The sequence below is a fragment of the Limanda limanda genome, chromosome 7, assembly GCF_963576545.1.
Source record: "Limanda limanda chromosome 7, fLimLim1.1, whole genome shotgun sequence".
In the NCBI taxonomy this organism is placed as follows: domain Eukaryota; kingdom Metazoa; phylum Chordata; class Actinopteri; order Pleuronectiformes; family Pleuronectidae; genus Limanda; species Limanda limanda.
This window is the reverse complement of record NC_083642.1, coordinates 26,334,260-26,356,298: the sequence shown is the minus strand read 5'-3', so window position 1 is coordinate 26,356,298 and position 22,039 is coordinate 26,334,260. Positions and strand designations below refer to the sequence as shown.

Below are 22,039 nucleotides of genomic sequence, written 5' to 3'. Positions count from 1 at the left end.
ATTTAAAACAGCAGCCTTTTTACCCTGTCTAAAACAGCCCTCCTCAGACTGACCTGTTTTGAGTGCTGGAGACGAAGATACAATCTTGCAACCATATCGTTTTGAACCAGAGTCAGGTGGACCGAAGCCTGGCTGCTAGAGCCCCAGCTACCCAGCGCAGACCCGCAGTGGGAGCAGTGGGGTCACCGGTGAGGGCGACGCTGGCAGCTTGCTCGAGGAGCTGAGTTTTCTTCCGCACACCGGAAGTAAACAAAGTTGCGTTAACTGCGTGACAGGTGTACACTTATGTTCTGTCATACTGAAAAACAATTGTGATACTGGATTTAATTCACTATGTACCATTTCTGTTCTTTAAAGTAGAGATTTTTAAGAGTTTGACTGACAGGCGGCCGAAGAGTGTTTGACGTTTCTCTCTGTTGTTATTGAAACTGAGGAACAGAGACGCCTCAACACAGCACCAGTGATTAGAGCTGTGTGAAATATCACATCCCACAAGGACAGCGTCAGGCTTTGGCAAGGAAAAAGCACTGAAATACCGTATATCTGAGAGCTACATACACACACACACACGCACACACACACACACACACACACACACACACACACACACACACACACACACACACACACACACACACACACACAGACAAACGTTCCTGTCACAGAGTGAAGAATAGGACCCCGGGGCAAATCACTGAGCAGACAGCTGGCGGAAGTTTTGATTTAAAGGCTCTAAATTAGTGGAATAAATGTGTGTTACTCTCCAACATCCCATACATTCACTCTTGCACACACACACACACACACACACACACACACACACACACACACACACACACACACACACACACACACACACACATGCATAAAAGTAACCATACAGGACCGCAGTACAGGAGAAAATATCCTGTTTGGTTGCAGGCAGTAATTGAATGGAGCAGACTTCTGGGAAATTCTGTCTGCAGCTGTAGACAAAGAAGAAAAAAGCCATTTCTCACCATCACCAGCTCATATTATTGCTGGAACGTGGCCCTTTCCCTTAAGTCTGTTCTGAAATTGACCTGTAACACTGTAGGCACGAAAACACACAAGCACATTTAGTTGTCATTTAGCCATACAAGAAGACAGAATGCTGCAGTGAATATGACGGAGGACAAAATGCCAGGCCTCCAGGAGCTGAGTCTCTCTCTCTCTCTCTCTCTCTCTCTCTCTCTCTCTCTCTCTCTCTCTCTCTCTCGCTCTCTCTCTTTCTTACACAAACGTTCACAGTAAAAAGGAAACATCTCTGTGGAAGGATGTGTCAGAGCCTGTGGAGCTCAAAAACACCAAACTCAAAACTTGTTGCGGAGACGCAGCAGTTGTCGTGCGACCTTGACACTGATCTGACCCCAGCCTTGATGCTTTCAGGTCTAAATCAAACCGAAGGTTTCTCTGACAGTTCTTACTGTCACTTGAAATTAATGTATTAGCCTACTTAACCTAACAATAGTAAATCACATGTGTATGGAAGAGGGAAAGGATGAAAATGCATGGCCACATATATACTCCCCATGTAGTTTCCCTGTGTATTGTCAGCACTATCATTTGGTTGTAGGGGTAAAACAGCTTATCTTGTTTAGAATGTTTTTGACCAATCACAATTGGTCAGGGGGAAAATGTTATGGTGGAATATTTGCAAGTGACAAACCTATAATATCCAAATTATATCTATGCTAATGCAGGTGAATCAAAAACATTTTAAATTGAAAATTAGTTATTGCTATTTTTCACATATGAATCAAAAGCACACAGCTTCAGGCTGCTACCAGTGGTCTGTATGCAGCCCTGCCAGGATACATTGTTATTAGAGGAGCAGTTAAGTTCAGTAACATCGCTGCTATATTCAATCAAAATTCAAAATGTTCAATCAAGTGCATCGTGTGAGGGGGGATGCGACATGAAATGATGTGATAATATGTGATTGTCGTGCAAAAAAAAAAAGATTGCTAGCGTGTTCAGGATCTTTTTTTTAAAGGTTGGTGTGGAAAAGAATACCACAATACATTGAAATTATATTGTACTAAGATAGTTTTGTTTTCCTTATTTATAGAGAAAATTACACAATTGTGGGTCTCTATCAGAGGTTTCCGGGGATTTGCAAGGCATTTTGGGTACCCATTTTATTTAAGTGAGGGTCTGAAAAATCTCTGTCCCATGTCCTAACAGGAATTGGGACAGCCTACTACACATGAACGCGCAAAACAAGGGGGAAAGACTAAGGGGTAGGGCCAAGGGGTGAAAGGGATAAGGCCTTATTGAAAAAATTAATTTCAGTGCACTATTAAAATTGTATCAAATTGAATTCACGAGGAGTAGCTGTTAGCTAACAGCTGAGGGATTCAAAACAAGTACATCTCTTGGTTGTCGCTGATTAAGTCGCAGGAAATGTGTATAAACTTGAACACTGCAAGACTTGATCATATCTAACTGCTCTTCACTGGTTTTGTCCTACCTTCATATGTGAATCAGGGCTTTGAGCTGAATGACCATATTTCCAAACACCCAAACCAAGACCCTTGAGTATAAGAAATATTCATGAACACACAAATCTTTTTGCTTCTGCATGCACCATAGGTGTTTTCATCACTCTAAGGGAAAAACATACCTTATGATGTAGAGACTAAGTTCAACTTTCTCTTCACAACTCGACCTCTTACCAGAAGGTCAGTGGTTCGATCCCAGGCTCCTCCATTCTGTATGCTGAAGATGCCTTGGCAAAGAAATCAAACCCAAAATTGCGTGTAACAGTTGTGCTGGGAGTGTGTGAGTGACATGTGATGAAGTGCTGTACATAGATGCACTGTATTAATTTGTGTGTGAATTGGTTAATGGTATAACCGTACCGTAAAGCACTGTATAAATACAGACCATCTACCATTTCCATTGATTAATCGACACACATACAGATCAATGACTGCTGCATTGTAATGCATTGTTTGGAATTTATACCCTGTTAGGTAATAATTAGTGAAATCGAGTAGGCTGTAATAATATCATAGCAATTATTATAATTGAGGGGAAAACTCTGACAATTTGGTGTTTTACCAAACATTACTAAATATATTTCATCCAACTATAAACTGAGACAACTCATTTTCAAACCAGGACCTCTCCCCTCTGTTAACATTAACAATCCTAACATGCTGATGTTTCACTCGTATAATGTTTACCATGCTCACCATCTGAGCCTAGCATATTAGCAGGCATTAGCACTATTTCCTTTTAGCACTGGTCAAATATACGTTTTTTACCTGGTTGAAAAGTTAAGATTTGAAGACATGAGCGTGAATGTGTTTTATAACAGTCTGAATTAAAGTGAATTAAAATGCAGACAACACTATAGGACTTGAACAAATAAAAACTAATTTAACACAATTAGGCGCCAGTTCTGACATCACTGATGGGCTCATGCATCCTCCCTGAATTGCAAATTAGAAGTAAACATGAATAGGATAATGTCTTCTGACTATACATCACCATTATTCCAATAATGTGATTCTGAGTTGCATGAGCAGCAATGTAGTCTTATCTTTGGTGCAGAGGTATGTACAGTCATGTTCTAAATGTATGAGAAAGTCAGATTTCTGAAACCTGGCTCCAGGGACTGTGAGGGAAGTGTGGATGGAACGTGTCAGAAAATGACATCAGTGTTTTTATACCATACCGCAAGAAGCACTCACCAATTAAAATCATCCATTGAAACAAAATAAAAAAGTCTGACCACCCATAGCTGAGGCAGGCAGCAGCTCGCTATTGAGATAACACAGGAGGGTTTCCCCACTGGCTTCCCCACCCCTCACTCTCCAGTCACACTCCAGTGGATTTACTGCCACACAGCTGTAATGAAGCCGCTCAATTCACAGACAATTGACTGTATACGCGGCCATAACAATTGTTTGTAAGTGAGCTGAGAGAAAATGGGGAGGTCTGTGTGTGTGTGTGTGTGTGTGTGTGTGTGTGTGTGTGTGTGTGTGTGTGTGTGTGTGTGTGTTTGTGTGTTTGTGTGTGTGTGTGTGTGTGTGTGTGTGTGATAGAGAAAGACAGGTGTGAGTTTCAAGGTATTGCTCATGTTCTGGGGAAATCTCTCACATTATGAGGACTTATGGAGTCAAAAATCAAGTTACTGTAACATAAATTAAAAATGGTCAGATGAAGACAAGTTATAAGGTTAAGATTTTAAGTTAAAGTAAAGTTTAAGGTTAGGTCAAGAGTTGAGGTCAGGCAAGTAGTATGGTTAAGATTAGAATAGGTCTCCAGGAAATCAGTGTAAGTCAATAAAATGTTTTCTGAAATCATGGAGGCACAGCTGTGTGTTTGTGTTTGTATAGGGGGTGCAAGTATTGACTTTTTGAATATTTATTCCATCGATGCTGTAGCTTAGTAAAATATTTAAATCATCTTTAAGGTATTTTAATATTCGGTTTGTCAAGTTTGAAATATAACCCTGATCATGTCACCAGTTTGAAAATAGAACATCGGTATCTTAACTTGATGTAATGGAGTTAAGTAGTAATTTTGACTCTCTTCTCTAATATTGATAGGCCAAGTATTGTAATAATTTATAACAAGCTATAATGCGGTCATATTTTTTTGGGCTCCCATCCCATCCTCGAAAAAGGCTGTTTATCTCAATCACCCACTTTACTCATCCTCGGGTCAGACTGACAACTCGTGTGTCTGCATCTTCACAACGCACTGCAGCAGCGGGCCTCTCCCAGCAGCAGATAAGACGGCAACATCTTGGCCAACAGCAATAAAGCTGGGCAGCGCCGTTAGGGCAGCGGAGCCTGGGTGTCGCCGTGGCGGCAGTAAAGATGCAGCCTTGTTGCTGACAGGCCTGTATTTTCCCCGACGGTGTGGCCAACTCAGACCTTGCTGCCATAAAGCAGCGTTGGAACACAACCTTTGGTCGACACTGTCAGCTTAAGCAACCGGCAGGAGCACACACCCTGCTTGTACACACACACACACAAACACACACACACAAACACACACAAACACACACAAACACAAACACACACACACACACACACACACACACACACACACACACAAACATATACATGACTGTGTACACTTCAGCTTAAATCAGTGTGAGCGAACGTATCTTCACTATACTTTACATACAAATGCAGAAATATGCTCAGTAGGTAAGACCTGAATTTGAAGATACAAGCGTACACAACAGAAGGGATTTTACTGAATATAGAGCAATGAGTTTGTTGCTTAAAGTAAAAGAAACATGGCTATGATTGAGGACAATTGGTTTAAATGGTTAAAAGCTAAAACATAATGTATAACAAGTTGAAGGATAACGCTAAAACAATGGACGAATGCTTGTGTGATTGTAATAGTACAAACACCAACCTGATTGCACAAACTAAAAATAAATTTTTCAGTTATCTACCACTATCCCTTTCATCTAATGGACAATGTTACTCCAGTTTATAATGCAATCATATGAACATAGTTGGTGCTGATTAGGGCTCATCACTGTGCTTCAGACATTAGGGCTGGCAGGTGCTGCCTACAAATCTATCCCTTGAACAGTGAGAGCCAAAAACAGTTTCTCGTAAATCAATCAAAATGTGTATCAGTTTATTAACCTGAACAGATTCCAAAGAGCGTTGAAAACAAGAGAGAAAGCAGATAGTCTTAAGAACAGTTCAACAACAAAATTCCCTTACATGTTGGCAACATACAGACAATAAAATTAGATTAATATGAATAGAATAATTTTTTTCGCTCTTTCATTCATCTCAAATGTGAAAAACAGCGAAACGATAAACGTCTGATATGTAGCCGCAGCGACTGGTCCTGATTAACAAACAAATCTAGCATGGTGCATCTGCTGTATCCCTCTAAAGCAAGTCACGCATATGATTGGAGTGCCACAGCTAGGAGGCCATACAGCACAACAGGACAGCGAGCAGAGGGTTATAACTGGCTGGTTTCAGTGTCCACCGTGACTTTTAACTGTCCTTATCTCAACATAAATAATGCGTCCATAAAAGTTAATCATCTACACACTGGTAATGAGACATGTTCAACAGCAATAAAAGGGGTATCTTCTCTCCATTTTATGGTTTTCCTTCAGCGGTGATAATAAGATGTTGACTGTGTTTCTCGTTAATGTGCCCCAGAAAGCAATGGTAGCAGTGAAAATAAAAACAACATTTAAAAGAGGAGATACTGTATTTTTACATTCCTCTTGATTGTCTTCACATTGTTATTTTTGGTGCCGTGTTTCTCCCAAAATAGAGATTTCTTTTAGTTATAGGTAGTTCTTGTCATGGCGCTGAGGCTGCTGGACGTGAGTTCAGGAGAACAGGGGTCTGGTCCCGCTTCGACTGGGATCTTTGCTTCAGCTGAGCCATCGAGCTGCACTCGTCCTTTCGTAAAGCTGCTGCCCAGGTGTCCTGTGTCCTGGTTGAGTTAAAGTTTGGTCCAGGTGAGGTCTATTGAGCCCGTTTATTTACGGGCGCCAGCGTGACACATTATAGTATATAACATAGCTAGCAGATTAGATTTCCTCACGTCAAGTGAGTGTGAACACATGTCGCCATCCGACACCGCATAAGCCATTTGGGGCTTATACAACACTGTTTCTCCACAGCCCCAGAATCACGAGGGATAGCTGCAGGGCGGAACGATGGCCTCTGTGTCCAAGCCAAAGTGAGTTGTGTACTGTCGGTGCTCCACAGCCTGGTCGGTCGAGGCTGCTCAAGCTTGGGACAGAGCACACCAGGAGTTCTGTGGGGCCATGGAGGTCGAGGTAAAGGGATAATCTTCATATTTAATGTCCACATGTCCTGAGCTATCCATCTGAGAAGCCGTCTGCACGGGAGGAAAAAAACATTTAATGTCTGACAAACTGCTGGATGCAGGATCAGTGACACACTATTTCAAACAGTTGGCACTTGACAGATTTTTACACATAGAATGGACTTCTGCAAAGTCTGAGAGAACAGCTGCATAATGCTCTTATACTGCTCTGCAGATGTCATTGGGGTTATTGGTCACAGCAGGATTCAGAACATCCAAATTCTGCCACAAGATCAAATGATTCCAAATTAGTAAGGCAGAAGTTCATCCATGTAAACATGTAAAACTTTCAGTTTAACTTTGGCAAACTTTAACATAAGGAAACATAAAAGGGGAGTTTTGTCCTTCCACAGTCGCCAAGTGTTTTCCTCATTGTGGGAACAGTTGGGTTTCTCTATAATTTTGTAAAGTCTCCACCTTACAACGTAAGTGTGTGATATGGCAGTAGGCAAACAACTTTCGGCACATTATCACCACCCTCTGAACATGAGTGTCGATTAAGCATGACTTCAGCAGAAAAACAAACATAGAGGAGGATCGAGGCGGTCAGTTTGCTGCTCTTGCGTGTTTTCTGTTTTATGGCAAAATATTTAAAAAAAGCTATAGATGTCGTCATGGTGGAAAAGGTGGAATCGGCTTATATATTTCACGACGCAGGTTTGAGGTGAGTTGGAAATGTATTTATATATACGCAACATCTGGTTGGTGACGCTTCTCTGTGAGCTCGCTCTCATTGGCTATTGTGGGTTTCTGTCTGAGCATATTATCGAGATTATTGAGAGCTCATTTGAGATCGGGGGGCTCCGACTCAATTGTAGCATTAAGATTATTTTGTAAACACCTCACACTTCAGGATTATTTGGGCAGATAATCAGCTTATTGATAACTAAGTCAATGACTTTGCTCGTGGTTTGCTCAAGGTTTCTTCCCCTTTCTCTGTATGGCCTAGTGTGCGGATGGTAAAGAGCATTTACCTGAGTGGCGGATGTGATGGTCTGTCCAGCGTAGGGTGAAGGGGTCATGCTGGGTTCACTCTTGATGGTGGAGGTGTGTTCAGACACTGACAGGGGCGTTGGCGAGCCGCTGTCAGAGGTGGTGGATCCTCCTGAAGAATCAACACAACCGGCAAATGAGTTATTAGACTGAAACATTACAAGCCCATTACGATGATACATCAAGACGCTTCAGTGATCTACCATTACAATTTTCAGAATGATTTGTGTTGAGTCACTACACACTTCATTCTCTCTGTCTGTCTGTCCTACCTGTGGATGTTTTATTCTTAGGCATCTTGGGTTTGCGCTTCCTGGTTTGAATGCTCTCTTTCTTCATGGCTAGAGGTCTGGCCACCTGTAGGGAGTAAAACAACACACGTTAGTTGAGAGTTACTCCCAATCCCTGGTACAACAGAGGCCACATTGTCATGACAACCCACACAACCTCCCCACCCACCCTGCCGCCCACAATGCCCTTGGGGAGGTTTCACACTGCACAAATAATGACCTGTTCCCCACTGTATATTTCTAGTGGAGCAGGTCAGTGTGGGAGTGCGGCAGAGGAGAAAAGTTAAGCAGAACAGATTGTAAAATATTAAAATCCGTGTGTCAAACCCTGTGGTGGGACCTACCCCATGCAGCTTCATGTAGAGGCCACAGGCGTTACACACAGGTTCTCCCTCTGCGTTGCGCCTCCACAGTGTGGTGGTGCTGGTGTGGCAGTTAGTGCAGCACAGGCCGGCTCGGCGGGGCGTGGTCTGCTGCAGGTACACAGGAGGAAACATTTTATTTGAGTGAATTTAGTTTGCTGGAATCCTAATCAGAAAACTGCTGTCAGAAACAGACTGCAACATATCCTTCCACTAAAATTTGGATAAACTGTTTCACTCACTTTCAGAGTGAATCGCAGAATGTCAGTGTGCAGTTTGGAACAGCATAGCCATTCAAAAAAACCCTAATAACTCACGAGTTGGAAAATCTTTGAAGAAAACATAAAAATGTCTTTCTTTCTCACACCATAGTGTGACTATCAGCTTGGTTTCGCACAACAAGTGTGGAGGAAAAGCCCCACGGAGCAGCACAGAGTCACGTTGCTCTGGAGAGCCTCGGCTAAAAACGGCCCGTTCAAGGGCAAGGTCACTGCAGGACAAATAAAAACAGAGAAAACAGCCAAGTCGTGGAGGGAAAGTGTAGGACAACACTCTCACAGCTGCTGGGGACAGGAAAGTTCCTGGGAAATATTCAGGTGCGGAGCCTTGACACCCCTTTGCAGCCCGACCAACTCCAGCTGGTTCTGTCCTCATTTTCTAAATGCCCCCTAACCACAAATATGATATGATCTGCTTGGCCATTTGAAACACGGGACCTTTACACTTATAATTTTTCACACCTAACTCAGGGAATGATTATTTTTTAATCATTGGATCATTAAGTCCAAACATACCACAATGTTATCATTCACATTAAAATATATTATATCATATTATTATTATTACTAATATTATATGTTCTTGTACTTTTGTGAAAAGCACTTTAATGTTAAATGTTTGTATACACACTCTTAAATCACATTTAATCAAGTTTCAGCCAGAAATTGCAGCATGAAAATGCTCATGGAAAGTATCCCAAAATTAGACCTACAGAAAATACTTATTTCCTAATCACCACTGTTAACCTATAATTTTACATTCACCTCACAATATAACCAAACATGTGTCCTTTTAGCTTTTTTGTTGCCTACTACTGCAACGCCCATATCCTACAGTGTTATTCAATTCTTATCAAGCTCCTTCCTCATACAGTGGTCATGAGTATTTGCATCCTTTACATTCAAGAAAGTCAAACACAGAAGAAATAGCCTTCTATAAAACTGTACGTCCAGAACCAATAATACAAAAGATGTAGAATGGTTCCTTTGCTATTTATTTTAATTACTGTATATTTGAATGATACATATGTAAGCAGCCTCTTGAGTTGCAGCTAATTGTAATATTGGTTTGTAGTTTAAATGAAGACTGTTGTATTTCATCAACTGCCCCCTACATAATAATAATAATAATAATAATAATAATAATAATAATAATAATAATAATAATAATAATAATAATAATAATAATAATAATAATAATAATAATAATAATAATAATAATAATAATAATACCGGCGTTTTTTATAGTAGAAAAAAAGGGACTATTGTATGTTACAAAACATGTCTTGAAGCAGTCTTACCAGTCGTTTCTGCGGTTTGATGAGCGGCCTGTTGATGCCGTTCATCTTGTGGTACAGGCCGCAGGCGTTACACAGGTAGTGGCCGGTTCCGTCCCTGCGCCACAGCGGCGTGGACACGGAGCCGCAGTTGACGCACTCCCTCCCCTCGCACTGCATGTCGTCCATCAGGTCTGAGAGACAAGAATCACTAGATTAGATAGATCAATAGATAGATGCACTTTATTGATCCTCAACTGGTAAATTCCTGCAGCATGGTATCATATGTTTATATATATAATGATCCTTTAAGCTCGAACATATACACCCTCTTTATTTATTAACGATTCTCTTTTGAACTTTTAAAACAACGGTCTTTAATTAAAATGATGCCAGAACAAGTCATGTAAGGAAAAACAATTGCATAACGTAGCACACACACTTGAACTCAGTCAAAGCTGAGAACATGAAAAGAACATTCAGTGTTGTGTACCTGTAAGTCGACTCTTTCTTTTTGTAAATGAACTCATCATCTCCCTTTTCTCTCTTTTTGATTAGGGTCCGTAACCGTGTATGGTTACGGACAAATGCAATGAAAAATAGCCAACGAAGGAATTTACCGCCCCCCCCCCCCCCACATTCCTCCATTCAGCATAATGAAGAAACAGACCCCCCCCTCCCCCAAAAAAAGAATCATTGGGGAGACACTCTGTGATGGAGGAGTCTTGTTTATAGAGAGAGCCCCATCAATTCATCACAGCTCTGACACACGACGGACTCCTGGCATTTAATTGCCCCCAAATTCCTAATCCCTCCATTTAGAGAGAGGGAAAGAGAGAGGGAGAGAGAGAGAGAGGGAGAGAGAGAGACAGACCTTGCCGGTCACTGTCTTGCTAGGTTGCTTTTCTTCTTGGAAGTTGTGATTGTGTTTCTTCTTCTTACTATTGTTTTTTACGATTTTATTTTCAACTGAGCCAAATAAGTTACTATAAAGGATCATATAAATATCATTAAAATATCATAAATATCATAAAAACAGAATGGCATAGCATATAAATAAATATAGCAACGCAAATAGAAATAGAATAGACTAGAATACAATAGAAAATGTCTCATAAGTCATTCACGCACATGAGAAGAATGAAACATTTGTATTAAAAATAGTGTAAAAATGATAGGACACATTGTGGCTGCTGCATGTACCAAACTGCAGCAGAACTGTGTATTGTGTGTCCGCCGTGCTGTGGATATAATCCAACCAAGAGAGACAGAAATGATGATGTCATTAATGTGTCCAGACTTTGAGAGGTGTCACTTCATCAAGCAGAGGGAAAAAGCCTCTTCATTAATAAAAACTCCACACCCTTTTTCCTTCTCTTCATCATTGACTTCAAACGCCTCTCCACGTGCTTATTAAACGAGGGGTCTGCAGGTAGAGAGCCTCACTGTCTGATCAAGGTGATAACTGCACTCATTGTTGTGTCGATGGCTCTTTTTAAAAATCTCCGTGTGTATTGAACCCTGTCATCTGAACAGCTCGGGGATCACATTTACATGTTTAATTGATCGTTTGTTTTAAGGACAAAGAATGTGTATTGTCTAAAACCAACGTGGATAATCTCGTCCACTGCCATTTACTGTTGAAGGCCTTTCCTCTGCCACCTCGTGTAATAAATAACAACCACACAACCTGGGCCTGTACAACGAAATCCCAACGATTAAATTAGATGATAAAACCAGGTTATAAGTAAATAATGTGCCTCTTTCAGGAATTATTGAATGTCAACATTATATTTTTAGTTTTGTAATTTGAACTGCTATATTTCATTGTATCAATATAAATGAATGATAATTGTGGCTCGGGTTCCAAATGGGATTTTTACAGTTTAAACAATAGTTATATTTCAATTTTAAGACAGATTCAAATATTAAATTTAAAAAATAATAATTCATGACCACAAAATGTTCCACTTATAATTTCACCGTGGTTTTTCTTGAACAAATTATAGTAACTCAATCGAGTGGGTCTCATTATTTAATGTTCACTGTGCGGTTAGCTACGAAGTGTTAATGTCGGAGGCCCATGCTCACCCAGACTGGACCTTCTCCCCGACAGGGCGCACTGCCGGCCCTGCAGACTGATCACCCCGCTCTCGAAGGGTCCCGGTGTCCAGGAGGACGTCGCCATCTCCGGGCTCACGTATGCGTAAGGACTGGAGTAGGAGCCTCCGACCGAGCGCATCAGGGCGCCTCCGTACTGATCCGCCCGGGCGCCGTTCCCAAGAAGCAGCGGGCTCTGGTAGCTCGCGTCCCGGCCCGTGTTGCTGCTGACCGGCGGGCTGTGCGAGTAGGACAAGCCGTGATGAGGGTGAGGGCTGCCGGGCGTGAACGAGGAGCTGTCGGCGCCGGCCTGGGGCCAGCCGTGGTGCCCGCCGAGGCTGTGGTGCGACTGGTGGGGCGAGTCGCACGGCTGCAGGTAGGACAGCGTGGGCAGCATCGCCGGGACCCTGGTGGTGGGGACGTAGACCGGGGAACTGGCCGAGGGGTGGATGTAATTCCCGGTGTCGTGCCCGTAAGGGGACTGGTTGGAGGACAAGGACAGGCTTTGGTACATTTTCACTGCGTTGACGTCCTGCAGGGATGTGGAAAAGTAATGGGGGACTTCTCAGACTGATCCCGTGGAGGTGATGATTGTCCTCGCGTAAAGACGCTTCCACTCGAGGATTCTGTCTGTGTCTTGGTGAACAGGGGGCTGAGGAAAATGTGGAGTACTGTCCTGTAAATAAATAAAAAATATAAATCGAGATATTCAGAGACTTAAGTTCTTTAAGTGTGGTAAAGTTTCAAGAACATTTGAATCTATACATTTTCAGCACATTATCTATGAGTTACATTTATTGTGCAGACTCAGTCATGATAAAAACAGGCCTGAGAGAAGCTCAATCAATCTCTCAGCATCATCAGTCATATTTCACCTGTATCACTGACATGAAATTGATTAAAAAGGCATCAGTGGTCGCTGATATCCGTTCCCTCAGATAGAGGCGACTATCAGAGAGCGCAGATATCCTGCGGCTCCTCATTAAATCACAAACCATAACGGAAACCAAACAACACAACAGATAGCGGGAGCTCCCCTCCGTATCTGCAGCGCAACATTTCCATCAATAGTAACTGGAATCACATAAAAGCTTGATAATAGCGCAGGAGGAACACCGTTTCTTTCCAAGGGCTCTCAGTGCCATTATCTCACCAGATAAGGACGGCCAGGGCGATAAAGCGGTCCGGTCCTCCAGACCTCAGCAGAGGAGCGCAGCAGCCAAACTCGTCACTCACTCGGATGGAGACGGACGCAGGCAGCGCGCAGCGGAGCCTCTCCAACTCGCTCCAACTTTGGTGCGTAAAAGTTGCGCTTCCCTCCTCGGAGATAACTGGAGATCTCTAACTTGTTGTTTTTTTTTGTCCTGTCCTGCTCCGGCGTGTCTCGTCCTGTCGGTATATCTGGAGATAGTTGCTGTCGCTGATAATTGCTGATATGGGAGTGCTCCTATTCGCTCCCCTACTGGAAATTTTGTACGGGAGGAGAAAAAAAAGAGTCACGTGACGCAGTCCGCTCCTCCGAGGTAGGCCCAAGGTGGGGAGGGAGGAGGGGAGGAGGGAAGGAGGGAAGGAGGGAGGGCTCCTCGGTACCTGAGAGGGAGAGGGCCCCGACCTGAGGACTGAGGGGTGTGGAGAAAAAAACACTGTAGTCACATTTAGCTGCGGTTTAAACTCAGTGTTTCATATGGGCCACAACGGACAGATTTAATCCTAATATACAGAGACACAGGGGTATTATTCAGGCACTTAGCTGCCACTGCAAATCTATAACAGATAAAAAGGTTGACTTGATACAGAATAGGGAAATAAATAATTTGATTTAACGTGGCTTGTTTTTGACCTCTCAATAACGACCTTAAATCTTATAAGCCTATTCCAAGTTTTATTCTGTCATAGGTTTTGTTGCAACGTTACAAAATTCATTTTATAAAAGTTAGAGGATATCAATATAGTTGACGATTATGATGCATCTTGGAACATTGACTGCAATAAAATAAATTCAAGCCAAATCCAACTGGACCGAACCTTTATTGTTTATGGGCATGTGGTATTTAACGCATGCGTTTGAACCACTGTGAATGGGATGTAAAAAAAAAAAAAAAAAGCACAGTAAAACGCATTGAAGAGAGAGTTTGTTTTCAGTATTTTATGATGATATAAAACTGAGTGAGTTCTCTGTAAAGTTTTCGGTGCGATAAGAAACGCGAGCAGGTAACGACGTGTCGCTGCGCCACAGAGCCACAGGATCACTGGACAGGAGGTTAAAATAAAACAAATAATAAGTAAAATATGACTAACATAATTATCAGGGCCGTCAATACAATATTAATAATTTACACATAGTGTGTACTTTCTCGTTGAATCTAGTTAATTGTATTTTATCCTTGAACAATTTAATATATTCAACATGAATAAACGAGTTGGTATTTAACCACCAAACAAGGGCTTTTAAACTGAATTTAAGCTTTTACGTGGGATCAATTTTTAAGACATTTTTTAAAAAGCTGGTGGAAATTAGGGAAATAAATAAAAAATAAAATATGGAAATAATTTATAAATGTTTTGCATCTTGACATTTGATTTAATTTGGTTGGAAAGGTAAACGAGCAGTGACGCCATAATAAATACAATTTAATTCAAGCCACTATGTATACCCCATTCTAACTGAGCTTATTTTCCATTAAAAGGAGTTTTTAATGACAATAAATGAATCCCTCTTTTATTTTTTCTGTCAAACCAAACGAGTCGGTTCGTGTGATCCTCGGTGACTTTGTGGAACAGAAGCTACCTGCAGATGTAGCTGCTCATTATTTGAGCCATTTTTATTATTATCACAGAAGAAGTATGTGGTTGCGTGTTCGATAATGCAGCCTTGATAAATTGTACTCGAGATTTTTGATACGATCAGATTTTTTAACTGGATGAATATATATAAAATCCCGACGGATTTTACTTTTCCTGGGACAGAATGTCCTTTGACTTATTAATTTAATTTAACCTTTATAAATGTTTTTTGTTCCGATTTCAACAGACGTCAAGGGGCCTCCTTTCTTTTGAATTGCGTAAAAAATGAGTCAACAAAACTGAACAATAAATAAAATGAAAACCAGGGAAAAAAGTAACTTTCTACAGTTTTTTATCTCTGGCCTAACATTTATGGCCCTAAAGCAGCCGCGTCATGCAAACATCTTCTCAAATGACAACATTTATCACAGCACAGCTAGATCCTCTGTAGGTGAGATATTTTCTTTGTCTCCTTATCTCAACCCTTCATTCTAATCCGTAATGAGAGTAACTTCATCACCATCACATTTATAACCTTGAGATCAGGCCTGGATACCATGGAGCAAGTTTCAGTGATTAAAGGCACATCTATTATCACCTGATTTGGCAAAGTTTATAAATATCATTGATAGTGAACAAATACAATTTGGTACTTTATGATTTTATAAATGATCATTGATTAAAACTATTTGATTTATAGACAGAGGACAGGGTGAGGCACATCACTGTGCAGGATCCTCCTCAGCCACGACACACACAAACAACGACTGTCCACTCCATTCATAGGATCAACATAGGGACAGGAAGCAGCTGATGATTTAATGCTGAATAGAGAAAGAGAGAAAGCAAGACGAGAAAGCTTGTGTCACCAAGAGGAACACGTTTCACACTACTGCGCACCGGCAGAGCCTCACCTGCTGTGTAATCCAATGCAGGGTCTGGAAAGCTTGTGAGCAGATACACTTACACGTCAGACTGGGAGCATTTTGTTATCTGAGAATTTTTTTGCAGTTAGATTCTTCTTCTAGAGCTGCCTTTAGTTTGTACCTCTGTATTCTTTGCATTGTTAAACAGTGTTGTCTTTCAGCCTGCAGGGGGTTTCAGGATACATATTGACTTATAAGACAAAGTTATTTCCACACAGGCTTTTAAAGGAATAGTTGGACATTTTAGTAAATATGCTCTACATATGTAGAGGATTGATATTATTCATGTCTGTATGCTGAGGATGCATTTGTTTTATATATTTATTGTTTGGCCTTGGTAGCTATGTGTTCTGCTGGGTGACATCCCAGTGGCTGAAATAAATAATTATTTTTAAAAAATGGCTTCAAATTGCTCTGATGCTGAGATTAGAGATCTGTCTCACTCTCCCGTCTTGGTGAGGACAAGATAACTTTCTCTACGGCCCAGTGTTGTGGGGTTTGATTCCTAAATATCATGAGCATACCATGGTTCATCCTTTAACAGTCTTATGTAAGGAACATTAACAAAGCCAGCAATAGTACATAATCAATGTCTGAAAATGAATACATACAATATTTGTGTCGCTTTAAGAAAATACACCTCAATAGTCAAAGAAGAATACCGCTACCAAATATTAGTTGGAAAGTTGTTTTCGTAATTAGTCTCTTAAACCTTTAAACTGAAAGGCTTCACATTCACACATACTGTATATACCTCTATCTTTTAGAGGGGGCGACTGCCCTTTGCTTCCACTGTGAATGTGATCTGTTAATACTACAAAATACCTGTTGCTGCTTACAACCCCATTATAGTGTCTTATAAACTATTGATTCCTTATATGCCACTTATAAATGTTAGGATGAATATCTGAATGTACACAACAGAACACTAAACTAGTTTGGTGTGGTAAACAAAAACAGATGTTACCATAATGAAATATTATCACACGACAAAGTTAGACATCTTAAAAAGAGATCTTTGACTAACTTTGACAAAAAAATGAAACCACAAATGACTGTTGGCCATCCCTCTTCATTAATAATACACATGTCCAATAAAACAAGGGATTTCAATTGATCCTCGCACATTTAGCATTTATTTCCTCCACCATAAACTATGTGTGCACCACATGCTACATATCTTTCACCCTAGAGAAATAGTCGACGAGACGGCTTAGCACCGGAGTAATTCTTGTCTCTCAGTACGCGAGTCAGATAGCGACCTTATGAATGAGGTGATTGGTGAGGGCCTGCTCCGACACAGCCTCATTTTCACAGTCCATCACGCCGCTCCACACGGCTGTGAGTTGTGGGGCCCGTGGCACTACTGCAGCTCCCCCCGGTCAGTCTGTGGCTATGTCAATAAAATCTGTGATCCACTAACGCACCACATTCCCATTGCAGGCAGGCTATCTGCTGTTAATGTCGGTTTTTGGTAATGTTGCTGTGGATGGACTGATAGGCCAATCCACCAGGGAGGCATTGTCTTTACAAATGCCTCTTGACTTTGATCACTCTCTAATGGGACGCCAGTGTCCTTTACAGCTGCATTCTTTGAGCTGGAATGGAATTTCAGCCTCTATCTTCATTTTACATACACATGCCTGCAAAGATAAGTTAGGAATTCTCGAATGGTATTTATTGTCTATGAGAGATCAAACTACAGTTGTGAGTGTGTGTGTGTGTGTGTGTGTGTGTGTGTGTGTGTGTGTGTGTGTGTGTGTGTGTGTGTGTGTGTGTGTGTGTGTGTGTACTGCCAGACTTGTTTGAGCCTTTTCTCTAATTTCTTGTCAGTGGTGCAAATTGATGTTATGATCACCCTAGATAAGGTCTCCGCAGTCTTCATCCATCACCAAGAAAAACGTTATCAACTCAAACCAATCCCAAGACAGAAAGAGCAGTTAGCAGAGACATGTCGAACTAGCTCGGAGAGGATGATGATGGTGCTGCAGGAGAAGGCTGGCGGAGGAGTCTGTGCTCTGATGTAGATTGGAGCTGTGTTCGATGGCAGAAGACTGTGTTCCCATAAACAGGGAGGACGTTCAAATCCTCTGTGGCTGGACTTGTGGAGTGTGTGGTCCAGGTTTTACAAATATTGTGTGATCTTAGATCTGTTTACATAGTCACACACAACCGTTTTAAGGTTAGGGTTGGATTAAGGTAATGTTAAGGTTATGTTTAGATTAGAATAAATATCCAGGGAATCAATGTAATGTCCACTGAAGACCTAAAGACATGACTGTGTGTGTGTGTGTGTGTTTGGCTCTTGTGGGGACCTACATCTCTAAAGTTTACACAGTCATATTATGTGTACTAGCTTTGGGGACAAAAAGTAAATCTTCATAATGTAAATCATAACATTTGAGGGATTGATATTTTAAGGTTATAGGCACATTTTAGGGGAATGTTTCTGTGTGGGAAATATGAAACCGTATGAATATTTATGTCAGTCAAAACTTTAATGAATACACTTTATTTTCTAAAGAAGACTGGTGTTGTCTAATAATACATCAACCAAAAAACTAACCACCTCTTGTGTGGGTTGGTTTCTGTATTTCATTTTTGTTTTCTACTTCCTTGCTTTGTGTGGGGCCTCAGGAAGTTGTTGCAGTTGGTGGTGAGACGCTGATGTATTGATATATACTCATACTCATATGCTTACATAGTGTTCTCTCATATATTTCACCCACTTTACCTGATAAAAAAGCTATTGTGCTGTCATAAATGATAAATAAGGATAATTCTTGATTCATCTCATCCTCCATCATGTAACTTCCCTCAAGCTCACCATCAGTAGAAAAACGACTCCTGAGTTTGGTTCCTTTCAACTCTTTGGAACATAAAATGTCATTGCTGTCGAGAATATAATGCAATTTAAAGACATTGACCACTCTAAATAGGACACGTCATAATACATCTCGTCACTGAGCATAACGTTGGCCTAAGGGCGGCTCTATTAACTATGTGTACGGGTACGAAAGATGGCAGCTTCGCAAATCCTGCGGTTGTACACGTCCTTAGAAATGAACACAACATGTCTGCAAGATGCAATACCAGCATTAGGGTTGGGCTGATGGACGATGCTTGATGAAGAGATCCAGTTATCCACTTACAGTGTTCATCCGGGGTCTTTTCATCAATGCTTTAACAGCTTTTATCGGCACCGTCAGTATTGGAGTTTTTACCGGCGCACTGCCAACTGCCATCTGCTGCTGCTCTCCATACCATATCTAAGTTTACACATTCTGTTGTGCTACCTCGCCTGAGTTCACACATGTGTCTGATGTGGGTGCGTGTGTTGCTGTGTGTCTCCTTTTAAATGAGTACCTCTCCTGTACTGTTTTTTAAAACGCTGTTTTTTTCAAGCCATGTTTGTGGTGTCCCTTCATGCTGTATAGAGATGAATAACCCTTTTCATCACCTTTATGTCAAGTGCCTGATAACTCATACTGGACTTAAATTAATCTGTAATTGTGCTTTCCCAATGATCGATGTCTCTCAATTCAGATTAATCACCGTTTTCTACCACAGGCCTTTCGCACACTGCAGGGTGGGCCTCAGTCCCTATACGTCATCAGAGCAAATTTGAACTTTCTCCTCTTCTATTACAATTGAGCCTCAGTCGACTTCTCCCAGGAACATGCCAGTGTACACAGTGAGCAGATAGAGGGGAAGAAAGGATTTGGAGGGCTGGAACACGCCCCTGGTGCTCTGTTTGCTGGGGAATGTGAAGTAGGAGTCAGCCTAATCTCCAGCACCCATAAGAGACTGGCTCCTGTCTGCCTGGCTGCCACTTCCCTATCTGTGTGTTTCATTTCAGCCTGTCAGGCCCTATCTGGAGGGCTGGTGCTGCTGCTACTGCCGGGTTCAGGCCTTTGGACTGCAGGGCCAACAGAATGCATCCTCACACGGAGCTGGCCACTGCTCATACAATATCGTCATATTTAAGTGGAATAATCATCATGTTTTTTATAAAGAGACAAATCTATGGGAGACCCACCTTTCTTTTTAAATTGTCTTTTAATTAGGACGTTGTGGTGACCCTGAATGTAAACTCAGGACATAGCCTAAAAATGATTGTATTATATTCATATTTGTTTGAATAGGCTGGTTGGTTTCTTATGGATACTGTTTTCCATATTATTTTGTATTGTCAGTGGCATTTCTTGGAGGCGGACAATGTGATCATTTACTGTTTGTCAGAAACTTCAAGGGGCTATAGTGGACAAAAGTTTCACACAGTTTCAAACATGTCTGATTAATAGTGGATGGGTTTAGGTGGGAGAAGCAGGCCAGTTGGATGAGTCATCAGTGGACAATTTGTTCTTATTTTCGGCAGAAACAAGGCGGCTCATTTCCAAAGCTGACGCATTCAGTACAGCCCGGCGCATCAGGGTGAGTCGGCTAAATCCTGGCACAGTGGCAGCTTTTTTATTTTTGGAAGGTTTATGCGGGTGCGTCTGTCAGATAGACCAGAAAGACAAAGATATATATATGTATATCTATATATATTTTTGCAAAATTATTTTTGTCCTTATTAACTAAAAGGCAAAATAAACGCTACAATAAATTTGTGCCCATAAATGTCAACCTAACTAAACTAACGGCAAACTGGAATAAGACACACTTACATAAAAAAAAATACAGCATGCACAAAACATGCCATTGTAATGCCAAAAACGAATAACTAAGGAAAAATAATTAATAATCGATATAAAAACAGTAGTCAAAAATTAACAACCAAATGTCGAAATATCGAAAAAATGTCCCTCCTCATGATTATGACGAACTTGGTGCAGTCCAATTAGTAATAAAGACCATTTAAGCCAGCTGCTGTCAGAACTCTTTTTGATGGACAGCCAGACGAATCCAGCAGCAACAACCCCCAGGAACTGGTAACTCAAACAAAACCAAAACCTATGTCTCCAGTTATGTGAGTGAGGTGTTCATTTTAAGTGTATGCATAAAGCAACCCAAACTAAGCAAATTAAACGGATGAAAGAAAGCTTACCACCCTGTTGCCGAGGCTCAGTGTGTGGCTGCTGCTGCGGCCATCAGGGTCTCTAAATGGAGAAAATAATTCCTCAGGTTAGGTGATGGGTGGAAGAGTCAAGCAAATGTGCAGATTATGATGATGTCAGAGCCGGATCGCACATCTCTAGTTGCCACAGAACCAAGGTTGACATTAACAGCTGTTTACTGACTTATAGACGTTGCAGATTTTGTGCCAAACTTCTTTCCTTTACTCCCAAAGAGCTGTCCCCATCCATTTAAAACAATGCCTCAAGGTAACTGTAGTTTTGCTTCGATTCCCATTACGTCTTTGCTGTTACATCTGCGGTTAGCATGCTAACCAGTTTGCCCATCTTGATAGTTTCTATCAGTGAGGCAATTATATCCTCCAGTCTGACCTGAAGAAGAAGCACTGCTCAGTGGACGTCTTAAAAATTCTTATCATTTAAATGCAACAATGGCTGAAGCTTTTGGCAGGTGACCATCACCACCACCCACTCATGGAAAGCAACATATAATTCTTACATATAGCGCCTTTAAATTTAGATAGACCTTGTATAACTTCCTAATGTTCAGTTAGTTCATATAATTTGCGACCTTATAATGATGCTAGGGTCAGAGTTAGAATCATGTAATCCCCAAAGTTAATCGAACCCTTTATGTCTAAACCATGTCTTACATGGTCATTCATCAAACAGTAGGCGAGATGCACCCCTCTGAAACACTAACTTCAATCTGTTGGTGGCGCTAGAGAAAAGTCAGGGGCTCACCAACTGTGTGTAAATAAATTCATGGAAATCTATTAGATAGTAAAGCACTTAAGTCATCTTCCAAAGTGGCAGACCAACATGCTGCCACCCATAAAGCCACAATGCTAAATAAAAAAATAAACTTTATGTAATATTTAGACAGACCAGTGAACCTTATTCAACAACTGTTTCAAAATGCACAAACTTTGCAAATGCACAGATTTCTGTCGCCAGATCAGTGTAACACTCTTGTTTATCAGTTTATTGATAAATTATGTAATGGAGCAAATTCCCTGGTAAAAGCAATAAAAGTGATTCTGGGAACACATTACACTGGTGTAGACCGTGTTTTTACTCTGCACTG

General features: G+C 41.2%; 1 protein-coding gene across 1 annotated transcript; it reads right to left on the bottom strand.

Moving 5' to 3' along the window:
* Nucleotides 1–5,699: 5,699 nt before the first annotated feature.
* gata5 (GATA binding protein 5) lies at nt 5,700–13,536 on the bottom strand. Its single transcript, XM_061075209.1, has 7 exons — nt 13,318–13,536; nt 12,156–12,840; nt 10,089–10,258; nt 8,492–8,620; nt 8,130–8,214; nt 7,839–7,969; nt 5,700–6,876 (listed from the first exon to the last, which is right to left on the bottom strand). The coding sequence occupies exons 2-7, from the start codon at nt 12,676–12,678 to the stop codon at nt 6,763–6,765; spliced, it is 1,152 nt and encodes a 383-aa protein (XP_060931192.1). The 5' UTR covers nt 12,679–12,840; nt 13,318–13,536; the 3' UTR covers nt 5,700–6,762.
* Between the last annotated feature and the right edge of the window lie 8,503 nt (nt 13,537–22,039).